At 44.0% G+C, this 14,868-nt stretch overlaps 1 protein-coding gene across 5 annotated transcripts in view; it reads left to right on the top strand.

The window, feature by feature from the left end:
* The window catches only part of FAR2 (fatty acyl-CoA reductase 2), a 181,466-nt gene that overhangs the window by 23,810 nt on the left and 142,788 nt on the right, over positions 1-14,868 (top strand). For 2 of the 5 annotated variants that reach the window (XR_008309155.1, XM_053258240.1), the window contains exon 1: positions 12,146-12,218. The exons of 1 other annotated variant lie outside the window; for it this stretch is intronic. Coding sequence is in view for 1 of the 4 variants with exons in the window: in XM_053258240.1 (XP_053114215.1) it covers positions 12,176-12,218 (43 nt within the window). In the remaining 3 variants the exon portion in view is untranslated. Of the gene's footprint in view, positions 1-12,108; positions 12,219-14,868 lie in introns of those variants that run through there. 2 more of the 5 variants (XM_053258242.1, XM_053258241.1) reach the window with 2 other exon arrangements.

Raw genomic sequence — 14,868 nt, 5'->3', positions numbered from 1 at the left:
AGGAGGGAGGATGCCCTTGGTTCCTTGGCTTATCTGAGTGTCTTCTTGTTAGGGGAGACACTGTGAATGTTCAAGGGCTGTGACTTACAGAACACTGAGGGGAGTCTCACGATCAGTGAGACTCATCTCTAGGGGGTTTGTGGGGAGAGCGGGCTTAGCAAACGAGCAGGCAGGAAGCCCTAGGCGACTGGATCGGCCTCCCACACTACTGCTGGCTCTGTTACAGAGCTGGCAGGGGCTGTGGGGATCGGGGGCCTCATGGCCCCTGGAAGTTCCAGGATGCCCCGCGTGAGCGTGTGGGGCATCCTGGAGAGACCCCTGAGCCTGGGAGGCTGCAGCCTCCCAGCCGGGGGTCTCCTCATGTATTGCCGCAGAGCTGCACCGCAGCAACACACAACCAAAAAACCCAGGTTAGTGGAGCGAAGGGGAGGGGGAATTAGCAGAGTTTGCTGCTTGGAGTCGCGCGGCTCCCATTGCAACACATGACTGCCAAAATGTTTTCTGGCGGTTGTAAGAATCGCCTCACTGTCTCTTAGTCCCTTTTCGATCACACTGCTGACCTGAGGATATGCAAGAAAAACCTGGCCAGAATGACTTTTCCTTTCCTTGAATCAGAGAAATGCATTCAGGCAGAAGCTTCCTCATTATAAGAAACAATGATATTATCATTTCAGACAGCCAAGATTTAGTCTGGGTGTCCATTGGAGTGCAGTGTAATAGGTGGGCATGGCAACAGAACCTGTTCCTGAATTCTAAGCAGTCAGGAAAGTGGGGAAACTGCAGCACATATGCTAAAGTTCTGTGAAGCTTTGGGGGCCTAACAGAGGCCGAATTGAAGCTTTGGGCCTAACAGAGGCCAAATTGAATCAGACTGCATCAGAAATGAACTGTTCCCATTTCTTGCATTGAATTGGGCTTGGTTTTGCATGATTTGATTCAGCTCTGCTTTGACCTGCTTTGACTATTCCTCACTCTTCCTTCCTGACACTCCCCTGACTTCTTTAGTAACTTACAGTAACATGGCAGGAAACAGAGCAGGTTTATTTGTTCCCAGCAACGAGGGAGCAGCATCTTCCATGGCACCAGCTTAATTTTAAAAATGATTTCCGGAATGGTTTCTCTCCCCCCCGCACCCCTGCAATCCTGAGGAAGCTGCCAGGTTGTTGGGAGCTGTAGTTTTTTCTAGGGCTGCAGCCTCTGGAGCAGTATTGAAGGAGCCAGAGGGAAACTAAAGGGGGAAAATAACAAACATCCTTCCAGAAGTCATTTTAGAAATAAAGGTGGTACCACAGAGAAATGATTCCCTCACTATTGGGAGTATATAAAATATAGCCTGCTCTTTCTCTTGTTCTGGTAAGAAATTGAAGGAGTTGGGTAAGTGACAGGGAGGGGCTGAACCTGGCCCAAAGCAATTCACACTGGCCCCTGAAGGGCCAAATTGAATCCAGGGCCCCTTTTGAAGTGCCAAGGTGGCCCCCCAAATTAAATTGGTCATGTTTGCACAGCCCTAGCATATATGTGTATTTCATGTCTGTTTTGTGCTTTGTCTCACTGTTTTGTCATCAGGAGTCATTTGCTTGCATGTATTTCTACTTTCCACTTTCTACTTAAGATTCATTCATTCATTCATCATTCATTCATTCATAAAACCATGAATCGGCTTTACCACCCCACACAAAAAATAGAGGTATGCATGTTGAGGGAGGCAGTGTGCCCCCCACCCCATGTATGCATATAAATTAGGCATGTGTAAATTTGGATTAAAAATTTGGATTTTATCTGAAATTACCCCAAATCTGTAAAATCCTTATCTGATTGATTGATTATGAAAATCAGATAAGTAAGGTCTGAAATTATAGGCCGCACAGTAGTTTTGTATAAGGGCATTATAATATTAGCCGTTTTATTTTCAGTCCCCTTCCTAATGATCCCTAGCATGGAATTGGCCTTTTTCACAGCTGCCACACATTGAGTCGACACTTTCAGTGAGTTGTCCACCACGACCCCAAGATCCCTCTCCCAGTCATTCACTGACAGCTCAGATCCCATCAGAGTATACTTGATGTTGGGGTTTTTCATCCCAATGTGCATCACTTTACACTTGCCAATATTGAACCTCATTTGCCATTTTGTTGCCCACTCACCCAGTTTGGAGAGATCCTTTTGGAGCTCCTCACAAACAGTTTTGGAATTTACTACCAGAAAGAGTTTGGTATCATCTCCAAATTTGGCCACCTTGCTGCTTACCCCTACTTCTAGATCATTTATGAATAAATTAAAAAGCACCGGTCCCAGAACTGATCCCTGGGGGACCCCACTTCTTACTTCCCTCCATTGTGAAAACTCTCAGTTTATCCCTACCCTCTGTTTCCTGTCCTTCAACCAGTTAGCAATCCACACGTGTACTTGTCCCCTTATCCCATGACTGCTAAGTTTCCTCAGGAGTCTTTGATGAGGAACTTGGTTGAAAGCTTTTTTGGAAGTCCAGGTATGCTATGTCAACTGGATCACCTTGATCCACACACTTGTTGACACTATCAAAGAACTCTAAAAGATTTGTGAGGCAGGATTTACCTTTGCAGAAGCCATGCTGGTTCTCTTCCAGCAGGGCCTGTTCTATTTGCTTTATAATTTTATCCTTGAGGATGCTTTCCATCGATTTGCCTGGAATGGATGTTAAGGTAACCGACCTGTAATTTCCCGGATCGCCCCTGGGTCCCTTTTTGAACATCTGTGTTACATTTGCTACTTCCCAGTCCTCTGATACAGAGCCTGATTTCAGGGATAAGTTACCGTATTTTTCGGACCATAAGACGCACCGGACCATAAGACGCACCCAGTCTTATGGTCCGAATGCTGTCCCCCGCCGCCCCCCCACCTGATTAGGGGCCAAATCGGCCCAAGCTAACTGCCGCCACGGCCACCCCCACCACTGCCCGCCCGCCCGGATTAGGGGCCGAATCGGCCCAAGCTACGGTAACTGCCGCCGCTGACCGCCCTCCCAGCTGCCCAGTCCTAACCTTCTAAGCCCGATCAGGGACCCATACCGGTAACTGGAGAAGGAGAGAGGAGCTTGCAAGCAGAGCTCCTCTCTCTCCAAAGCCTCGGCCCGAACTGGCGCTTTGGCCGCAAAGTTCGGGCCGAGGCTTTGGAGAGAGAGGAGCTCTGCTTGCGAGCTCCTCTCTCCTTCTCCAGTTACTGGTATGGGTCCCTGATCGGGCTTAGAAGGTTAGGACTGGGCAGCTGGGAGGGTGGTTGGCGGCGGCAGTTACCGTAGCTTGGGCCGATTCGGCCCCTAATCCAGGCGGGAGGCGGGGGCAGCCGCGGTGGCAGTTAGCTTGGGCCGATTTGGCCCCTAATCGGGTGGGGCGGCGGCGTGGGACAGCATTCGGACCATAAGACGCACCCTCATTTCCCCCCCACTTTTTTGGGGGGAAAAGTGCATCTTATGGTCCGAAAAATACGGTATATATTTTACCAAGGAGGTCGGCAATTTCACATTTGAGTTCTTTGAGGACTCTTGGATGGATGCCATCTGGCCCTGACGATTTGCTAGTCTTCAGTTTTTCCAGACAGTTTAGAAAATAATCTCTTGTCACGTCTATCTGACACAATTCTATAGCCTCCATCCCCGAAAAGCCTGTTCAGGAACAAGTATATGCTCGGTATCCTCTGCCGTGAAGGCAGACGCAAAGAACTCATTTAGCTTCTCTGCAACCTCCATATCCTCCTTAATAATCCCTTTCACTCCCTCATTGTCTAATGGTCCAAGCACCTCCCTGGCAGGTTTCCTGCATCCGATGTTTTTAAAGAAGTTTTTGTTATTCACCTTGATGCTTTTAGCTAAGTGTTCCTCAAACTCCCTTTTCACCTCCCTTATTGTCACCTTGCATTTCTTTTGCCAGAGTTTGTGTCCCTTTCTGTTCTCTTCATTTGGACAGGCCTTCCAATTTTGGAAGGAAGGTTTCTTCCCTTTTATGGTTTCCTTGACTTTATTATTATTTATTTATTTACACAGTCAGACAGGTGTTATTGACTGGTTTGTTTTATCCAGACATTGAGCCTTTCTCAAGGACCTGGGATGGCTTAATTTCAACATCAGTGTTGTTGCTGTTATAGATATCGTTGCAGAATATAGGCTGTTCCCAGTAAAGCTGCCTTCTGTAATTGGCTGGTGGTGATTTCTGTGGCCCCTATGGTGTTGAGGTGCTCTTCAAGGTCTTTTGGAACTGCACCCAGGGTGCCAATTACCACTGGGATTATTTGGGTCTTTTTCTGCCACAGCCTTTCAATTTCAATTTGTAGATCTTTGTATTTTGTGATTTTTTTTCTATTTCTTTTTCTTCTATTCTGCTATCCCCTGGTATTGCTATGTTTGGTTATTTTGACTTGTTTTTCTTTCTTCTCGACTACAGTGATATCTGGTGTATTGTGTGGCAGATGTTTGTCTGTTTGTAGTTGGAAGTCCCATAATATTTTTATATTTTCATTTTCTACAACTTTTTCAATTTTATGGTCCCACCAATTTTTGGCTACAGGTAGCTTGTATTTTTTGCAGATGTTCCAGTGTATCATCCCTGCTACCCTGTCATGCCTTTGTTTGTAGTCAGTCTTTGTGATCTTTTTACAACAGCTGATTAGGTGGTCCACTCTTTCATCTGCTTCTTTACAAAGGCGGCACTTGCTGTTTGTTGTGGATTTTTCGACTTTTACTCTTATTGCATTTGTTCTTAGTGCCTGTGCTTGTGCAGCCAGTATTAAACCCTGTGTTTCTTTCTTCCAGTTGCCATTCTTAAGCCATTGCCAGGTCTTGGTGATGTCTGATTTTCCACTTACAGGTGAAACTCAAAAAATTAGAATATCGTGAAAAAGTTCATTAATTTCAGTAATGCAAATTAAAAGGTGAAACTGATATATGGCTTATTTTTCCATTTTTCTGCTCGGTTCTTGACTTGTTCTTTCTTGTAGGCCTGCTTTGTTTTATTGGTGTTGAATAGTTTCGCATTCTTGACCATTTGAAGTGCATCTTCTTCACTGTCCCTTATATATTCTTCAAGGCCTCTTTTCTCCTCCTCTACTGTTTTGATGGACTTGCAGCATTCCTCTTCCACCTGAGCTGCGAGGGAGGTATAGCCTATCGACATCACTGCGGGGGTGCAGAGCATGATTGATGGTCATGATTTTCCTGGTCTTACGATCTAGCGTCTCTAGCTCTGCCTGGGTCCAGTCTATTATTCCTGCAGTGTATATGATAACAGGTATAGCCCAGGTGTTTATGGTGTTCCTGCCATTGAGTTTGGACTTGAGGATTTTTTTAACTCTCCTGATGTATTCACTTCCAATTTACTATTATTATTATTATTATTATCTTACATTTATATCCTGCTCTTCCTCCATGGAGCCCAGAGCGGTGTACTACATACTTGAGTTTCTCCTCACAACAACCCTGTGAAGTAGGTTAGGCTGAGAGAGAAGTGACTGGCCCAGAGTCACCCAGCTAGTATCATGGCTGAATGGGGATTTGAACTCGGGTCTCCCCGGTCCTAGTCCAGCACTCTAACCACTACACCACGCTGGCTTTAGCAATGGCAATAGCAATAGCACTTACATTTATATACTGCTCTATAGCCGGAGCTCTCTAAGCGGTTTACAATGTTTTAGCATATTGCCCGGGTGGATTTGATTTAAATCAAACTGATTTAAATCACGATTTAAATCACTAGCAGGGTGGATAAAAATCAAAAAAATCCGATTTAAATCAAAAAATCGGATTTTTTTGATTTAAATCGGATTTTTTTGATTTAAATCGGATTTTTTTTGATTTTTATCCACCCTGCTAGTGATTTAAATCAGTTTGATTTAAATCAAATCCACCCTGTTGCCCCCCAACATTCTGGGTACTCATTTTACCGACCTCGGAAGGATGGATGGCTGAGTCAACCTTGAGCCCCTGGTCAGGATCGAACTTGTAACCTTCTGGTTACAGGGTGGCAGTTTTACCACTGCGCCACTAGGGGCTTTACCTGTTAGCCATGCTGGCATCCTCCTGGACTTAGTGGTACCTTTCCTCCTCTTGGGTATACAATCTAACTTAGTTTTGTTCTGGGCGACAGTGCATGTGCATTCAGAGTGGGATCTAAAATTAACTGAGCAGACATCAAAAAACCTTGTGAGCACACACACATGCACATGCCTTAGGGAACACTGGTTGTCATTAGCCCTTGTCAGCTTTTCCATCTCCAACAGAGGTAAGTGGGTAGGTGGCAAGCTGGCTCTTTAATGGAATCAGGGAGGAAGGCAGACAGGTAGGTAGGTGGGTGGCTTGTGGGCAGTAGTGGGAACTGCCAAAAATGCCCAGAGTCCCCCGAATCCCCTCTAAAGATTTTAGTGGTTCACTTATGAAACATGGGCCTGTTCAGACCTTGCTACACCACTCTGAACAAAATCAATTTCTGCATATACAGAGATATGAGGCGTTCTATCTCTTCATTCTTTTTCTTGTAAGAATTCTGCTACAGCTGGACATGTTTAAGGAGGAAAACAGAAAACAGCTGCACCACATTGTGGAGAAACAGTGGAAACTCAGTTAAAATTCCTTTAAAAATGACTTGCAAGCATTCCACCCCACCCCCCCAGACCAGGAATGAGCCACATTGACTGAGGAAGTGGCTTTTCTGCTGGTGTTTGCCTGAACTGTGCTATTGAAAGTAAATAAATGGAGATCTCCATTCAGAAGGCGTGTCGTTCTGGCACACTCTGGAAACAGAGAGCACACTTACTGCCATGCTTCTGTTGCTATTAATTATTTTTATGGGCCTGCACAGGGCTTTAGAATTCATTGTGCAAGCTCTTAAAAATAATTAGTAGCAATGCAAAACCATGGTATGAACATGCTCTCCATTACCACATGAAAAGAAGCCCATTGTCCATGTTTAGCTACTCTGAATCCATGGACTATCAGCATTGTCAGTGTCTTTTGAGGAGGCACTTGAAAGATGAGAAAAGTTAATGTCCTTCTGCTATGGTGACAGAAGAGTAACTAGAAAATAGTTTTGTACAAACTGTACCTCTGAGCATCTACATAGCTTCTTTCATTCAGCGGTGAGTAACTGCCTGTTACACTCCTAGGTTTACATTGCACACCTGGGTTTAGGGAGCAAGGTTTATTTCTAGGGCAAGTGGTAGGGATCGCAGAAAAACTGGGACCTTTGGGAGTGTTGGGAATTCTCTCTGGTAAGAGAAATCCTTTTTCATTATAGCAGAGTGCACAGAGGCACAACACAGTGGAATTTAGACATGTGTATATGCTGAGAGTAAAGTAACTTGGAGCCAGTTCATAGTTTCAAATCAATATAATTGGTATTTATTAGAGAACTTCATTCTAGGTAGGAAAGTGAGGAGATAGAATCTCTAATTTATCTATCTAGCTGGATGCAGATGCATTCTGCATCTCTGCACACATGGTGCAGGGGAGAGGAGCTTGCATGTTGCAAGGTAGAAGGAAGGGAAGAGAAGGGAAAAGAGGAAGGAAGTGGCTGGAAGGAAAGAAGTGTCCTTGAGATTAGCAATCTACATATCAATGGGATAGTGTCAGAGCAGTGGAGAAGGGATGACCAATGTCTTGACCCTCTAGCCCTCTGATTCACTAGTTTGTCCTCCTATGTCAATGAGACAAGAGATAGCGCATAGTCCTTCACTTCCAACAGGGAGCTGTCCTCAGAAATAGACATGGCGTGGTCCTCTGGGCCATTACTCGGAGTCAGTCTGGCTGTGTGTGAGAGATATGTCCAAATAGTTTCATTGCCTCATTAGAGAAGCGCCAAGATTATTTGGGCGGCCGCATCTGAAATGTTTTGGTGGGGGTGGGAGCAGTAGCTTTAAGAATGAGGTACACAAGTCCTTACCTACTCCCGGTGGTGGCACTGTCCTTCTCAAAAGGCAGTGCATGGCTGTGTTGCAGCGGCGGTATGCACCTGGCCGCTGTACATGTGTGGCTGCTATTTGTGTGGTCAGCATGGTGTCACTGACCTTGCACATGGCCACTGCGCATGTGCAGCGGCAATGTATATGCTACTGCTGTGACACAGCCGTGCGCTGCATTTTGGGAAGGAGAGCACTGCAACTCCAACAGCAGTGGAGTGGCGGAGCAGCGGGTAAGGTAAGCAGCATGCCTTATTGTTAAATAAGGCACTCTTCCCCACCACCCTCCCGCAGCTGGCTGAAATGATTCAGGCACCTCGCCACTGTGTGTGGGGAAATTTTTAAGGGTATTAACTGGATGCAACTCTAAGCAAGCAGCAAAGGAACAAGAAATTTACCCAGCTGCAGATACCCCGCCAAATCATCCACTGCTATTGCCAGAAATTTCTGCTCATAGAAGATTTGCATTGCAATACTGTGCATGCTTATTGGGAAGTAAGCCTAATTGAGTTCTGCCTCCTGCCATCATTGGAGCTGAGCCAAGTAGCATACTCACTCACACCTCATTCTGTGTATGCTGTAAAGGTTGCTATCTTGAGGTGTTGACATCCTGTCTCCTCTTTGCCTTGTGCTGCTGCTGTTGCAGGGCACAATGTAACTCCCACCCCAGCTCATGCACAAGTTTTGAATGGTCATTGCCGCTGCCACCTCCTGCCTCATCTGACTCCATTCAGAATTAGCTAAAACTAAGCCAATTGAAATCAGTATGTGTAGGCATGCCCATCCACATGGGATCTATGCTAACCGCCTAGAGGGTCATCTGTCTCCTAGGGAGTCTTAATCACCAGGCTGAAAAACATACCCACTGCTGGGAAATTAGTGAGTGTTTTGGGGGTAGACTGCTTATATATGAAGGAAACATGTGCAGAGTTGTGTTAAACCTGTTTTATAGTAATTCTGGGAATTGCAGTTCCGTGAAGCATGAGACAAGGACAGGCTAAGATGATCTAGAAGAGAATTTCTGCATCTCACAAAACGATAATTTCCAGGATTCTTTGGGGCAAGCTGAACAGCTGCCCGGTCTTCTTTTGCAAAGAAATAATAGGAATGGTCCAAGATAATAAAATGTGTCCTAGAACATTCTCAGAAGATTCTGAGGCCTGGCCTGATATACACTCTGAGTTCATGTCCTGCTGCCAGCCAGACCTGCAGTTTTAAGTGGCTGCTCTTGTGGGTTCCCGTAGAACTGCCCTACAGAATTTACAACCCACCAAGCCAAATGCATCCCACCAGCCATGTAGTGTAGCCTGCCAAGTATTTGACAGCCATGTCAGATTTTACCGTTCCGGGCAGGTGGCAAAACCAGGAGTTTCCTGAAGCACCATAGTGGGCTTCCATACATCTCTGGTAGCTTGTGTTTGGCTTGATGGATCACCCGTTCTGCAAGCCAAAGCAAGAATATTCATTTAGCTTAAAAACACACAAAACTAGAGTCCTGTGTGCTTCATCGTTTCTCTCCTTCAAAGAGAAGCTGCTGATTTGCTTGATCTGAGGAATAAAGGAATAAATTTCCAGTGCACTGCCTCCTTTGTAAGTTTAGGCTATAAGCAGCTGAAAATGGAAAGCAGCCTTTGGCATGGTTTTCTTTCTAAATGCCACTGAACTGCAAATGGGCCTTCAAGAAACAATTGGAGGAGTCTGCATGTTGAGCTCTGGGCAAATTAAAGTACTGAGTTACAGAATCGTGCAATGGACCAAACAGCGTCCCCGGCAAAGAAGATGTAATAAAAGAGCAACCTAGTGGGCAAGTTCTCCATTTCCATGGATTAATTGTGTCCGCCTTTATGTAGGAAATAAAATGGAGGCTCGTTGTTGCTGTTTCAGCTTTAGGTCTTATGACCATAAATGACCAAACACAGCTGCTGCACAACCTCAATTCATTTTGAAACAGGAATGGCTTTTCAGATGGGTTCCTGGGAATCCTTGGATTTATTTGGAAGCTTTTTAGGGGTTCCTCAATAAGAAGCCAGATCAAGGATCTCCTGTATCTTGTCCAGCATCCTATTTCCAACAGTCACCAGCCAGATGCAGTCTGAAGCAGGGCATTAAGGCAATAGACCTCCTCACTATTCCCTGTCCACACACAAATGCACACATAGCACTGTCGTTCAGCGAGGAGGTTCCATTTAGCTTTCATGGCTAATGACTGTCAATGGACCTATCTTCCCTGAATTTGTCTATTTGCCTTTTAAGCCCTTCTGATGGCATCGGAACAGCTTGTGGCCGTGGATTTCATTTGTTTTTGCACCATGTGAACAAGTACTTTCTTTTTCCTGTTCTGAATCTACTGCCAATCAGTTTCATTAGGTGACCTCGATTTCTAGTGATATGAGAGAGGGATGTTATGTCCACTTTCTTGACACTATGTATAATTGTATGAATCACATTTTCCCCTTAAATGGGTCATCCAAGGGTCATCAATGTGTTTCCACTCTTGCAGAGCCCTTCCAGAGCACGGGGAGCACGCTGGGCCCTAAGGACTCTTGTGCAACAGTGTGCACAGAGGGGGACTGGGGAGTTGCATGAGGGCTTCTGGTGTGTTTCCCACAGACTCTCCTTATTTGTACGCTTTGTTAGTCAGAATGTCAGCCACTGTGATCACAGAGGACGCTGTAGATTAGAAAACTACCTCACTTTTTATGAATAACCGAGAGTTTTTGGGGCACTGTGAGTGCAGATTTGAGGACCAGAACTCTGCAACTTCTGTTCTCTTACTGGCTGCTGCAAGCTGGGCAGCTGGCAGGGGAATGCAGTGGTTCCTGTTTAGCAACTAGCATCCTGCTGCAGGAAATGGTATTGCCTCTCCCAGTGTGGCTGCATTATCTCCCTCCACTGGCTGGAGGCAAACAGCAAGAGGGCGATAGAACAGTATGGGAATGTTGGGTCAGAGGTGTCATGTCTGCTGCCTTCTCCGGTCGACATTTGATCTTGGTTGGAATGGAATGGAATGCAACAAGAGAATGGAATGCAACAGCATTGTGCATAGGCATCCTTTCTACAGCACTGTGAATATTTCCAGTTCCACTGCTGCTACATTCACCCAAACAAATTAGTTGATATTGCATCCGATCAGAGAAAGATTGTGACAACAGAAAGCAGCAACATCAGGGCATGTTGTAATCCCACAGGAGCACAGATTGGTCTTTGGTGCAGGATTCAGCTTCTGATGAATCTGTTTTCTTTTAAAACCAAATGCAAGTTTCTAGTCCTTATGGCAGAATAGATGTGATTGAAAGTGTGTGTGCAATACCTGCTGAAATCTAAAAACCACAGTGGAAGCGGGAACAGGACTGAATAAAATCCCCAGTGTTTAGGAAATTGAGTTTCATGTAGCCCTATTTCTGATAAGAAAAATCAAATTAGATAATGCAGAGTAGTTAAAAATGCAGGATAAATTGGGCAAAATAAGAGAAACTATATGCATGGAAGACCCATGCTACATGATTATGGCATGCTGTGTGGAACAATGAATAAATGTGATTCAGCATATTCAGATGGCTGTTGCTAAACAAGCCATGCTATTTGCTACAGAAAAGCACCTGGAGTAACCAATTGATCTCAATTGATATCTGCTACCTTCTGAGCTCACCCTGTTCCAGCCATCTGTTGGGTGAAAGAGCACATTAAGATCCTAGTGCAGCTGTTTGCATGCAGCTGCATGCAAGGATTTGAGCATGAAGGAGAGGAAATAATAACATTTTAAATTTGCTCCCCTCGCCTTTCCTGTCTCTCCTGTATCCCATCTTAAAACAATTCTACACGTCTGGCCGTTTTACATATGTGTTCTTAAGTAGTTAACAAAATTCCTAAATCTTGGATTTAACTTTATAGTGCTAAATGTTCTCTAATTTCAATATTCGGTCTGAAAATAGCTCATTCAGGACAGTTGGATCTTGATGTGTCTAGCTGACTATTCACACTATTTTACTGCTATTTGGTGTTCTTTTGTTCCTTTGGCTGCTCCTTTTCTTTAGCATCATTTTCCTTTTTCTTCTTTACCCTCACTGTTCTTGGCCTCATTTGCCTGCATTGATGTTTAATCCAGCTGCTATGGCAAACTATGCAGTTGGTTGTGTTGGTGTGATGTTATGACATCAGATATTGCATTGTGACATCATCAACAAAGTTGTATGAACAGCAATGCCAAGAAGTTTCATTCAAGGGGGGAAAAGACTCTGAATAGCAGCAAAACAACATGAAAATTCGGCAATGTGCATTGAGGTTTGACTGCATCAAATGTATTATTTTTGAAATTAGAGAATATACAACACTGAAGCCCTACAAAAGTGTCACTAGTGCTGAAAATGGCCAAAATCAGGAAGTGTTTTTTGACACTCAAAAAAAATAGCACCAAACTAGATATGATGGTTTGTCTCAGCCTTGTTTTCGCTGCATTCATACAATCATAGTGATCTTGGTTAAAGCATTAACCAGGAACACTGAGCTTTGCGGAGCTGATTGTGAAAACTCAGAATTTCCAGGTAATGCTGGTCAAACTGCTGTACTAAACCACTTTGAACCAGAACCAGGATCCTGGCCATCTATCCTGGTTAAATGTGGTTTAACCACATCACTTTGAACAGGATTGCCCAGAAATTCTGGGTTCTCACTATCGGTTCCACAGGACTGCATTATGTGAATACTGTATATATATATATGCAGATGAATTGCTGCTAAAGCATCTTAGAGGTAGGGCTTCAGCTGTTTGCATGACCAATGCTTTTGTCTTGTATTTGATGGAATGTATTTTAGGAGGTGCATTTTCTTCTATCTTGAAACAGTGTGATGAGAAAATGGGCATCTTCAAGATTTCTGGATGCCTTGCAGTTGTCTATATTTTGGATGGCAGGATGGGCTTAGTAGGGTCAGAGTATGTGGAAACAACCAAGAGCTTCATTTCATGAAACATGAGACTGCTGCCAAAAATGTCAGTTTTGAGTCTCCCTCCCTCTCCGTAATATGTAGCACAACTTATCATGTGTTGTGTGTTTTCCCTGTCCCTGCCAGTCTCAGCCAATGATGTGGAGTAGGAATGAAGTTATGCTCAGTGTACTTATGTCAGGACACAAGGTCAGTTATGCTTCACATCATAGACTTGAGCAAGAGGAAGGAACTTGAGATAGGACTGCTGTTTTCTGTGGTAGCCCTATATTTCTTACAATGTCCAGTTCCTTTTTCATGCAAGGAATTGATTCAGGAAATGAAACCCTACAATATGCAGAGTAGCATTATCATTAGAACATAAGAACAGCCCTGCTGGATCAGACCCAAGGCCCATCTAGTCCAGCATCCTGTTTCACACAGTGGCCCACCAAAACCAGAACCAGATCATTACATTGACCTGGGGCAATGGGTCAAACTAGATGTGCTCTGAGCAGGAGCTCACAAGATCTGGGTTTAACATCATAGGAAGGATGTTGCTACAATGGCTGCATGGAGCAAACGGCTAGGATTTTTAGAGTGAATTGTCCTCACCCCTTCCCTAGGAGAAGCTTTTGCTTAAAGGAGCTTTGCTTGGTTTTCCAAGTGCTGGCTCTGACACCAATGGGATCTGTGCTAGGGCTGGCAGGTCTGCAGGGAACTCCTGTGAGTCAGAGAATGAAGGCAAAGAGACTAAGATATCCTTAGATCATGGTAGAGGTGCCGACTCAAGTTTACGTGGTTCTCCTGGTGTGGGGGTTCTGGTGGTGCACCCGAGGTCTGGGTTGTAGGATCTTCCGACCCTGCCTCATTCCTTGAACTTCCCACTTCATCTTTCAATTGCCGGGGGTAGCGGTGGTCCCAAATCCAGGATCACAATTGCTCTCCCTGTGCGGTTCCAGCCATGTGTTTAATCCTCTCTTCAATCCCCCCTTTCTGAAATAGATTTTCATCCCCCCAAATGGCAATTGGTCTACTGCTGCACTCATTCACATGTAACTTGTGGTTTGCACCAGATTTCAAGAATCTGTAAAAAAATCTATTCATTTGAACATTCATTGTCTAATGTAGGCCTATTATGATGCGTAAAGAAATTTCTGGATTATCTACCACCTGGTTAGATTCTGACTCTAGACTTCTCACGTAGTTTATCATGGCCTCCACTTGCGATATCTCTGCCAAAGCTAAAGTCATAGCTTATAAAAACAACTTTCTGAGTCAGTTTGTTTCCTGTGGTTGATCTCACCATAGCAACATACTTTTGATTTGGAAGAAAAGAGCCATAATATTTGCCTGTGGAAAATGTGTTGGCAAGTATTAATTTCTGCTTCATATAATGCCTGTGAAACTGGGTGAAATAGCTCAAACTGTAGGCAGCAACCAGCCAAAGTTGAGTACTTTTAAGTACTGTTTATTTCATTTAGAAGGATGTATGTAAGCATTTAACTTTTGCATTGAAGTCAATGGGACTTAAAATTGCCTCTCTGAGTTAGGCTGTATCCCACGCTATATACTAAAATAATACTAAAAATGGCAGAACAGAACAGAGCTCTCAGTTGATTAATGGATTTGTAATTATTTGTCTGCCTACTAATCTGTTAAATACATTTTCCTCTTTTCTGTTTTAAATTCTAGTAAGATTGGTATTTATCTCATGTAAGATTCCTTTAAATACAAAGAAGTGCTAATACTATTCATGATACTGTATTGTACAGATGCAGAAAGTTTTCATATTGTTGAATTCTACACATATTTCAGCTGGAAGTTTCTTCTATGTTTTAAAGTTTTATTAGACATTGCATTGTGCATATACAAGTTTTTAAAATAAAATGAAAAGTAAGTAATCAGCAAACTATATGTCATCCAGAAGTTTACTTTTAGGCCAGGGTTACACAATTCAAATGCCCCAGTGGGCCAGAACTAACCAGCGTGTGGGGGCCAAGGTCAATTTTCATTGTATTAATTATT

The sequence above is a fragment of the Hemicordylus capensis genome, chromosome 5, assembly GCF_027244095.1.
Source record: "Hemicordylus capensis ecotype Gifberg chromosome 5, rHemCap1.1.pri, whole genome shotgun sequence".
NCBI lineage: Eukaryota > Metazoa > Chordata > Lepidosauria > Squamata > Cordylidae > Hemicordylus > Hemicordylus capensis.
This window is presented reverse-complemented; position numbering and strand designations above follow the sequence as displayed.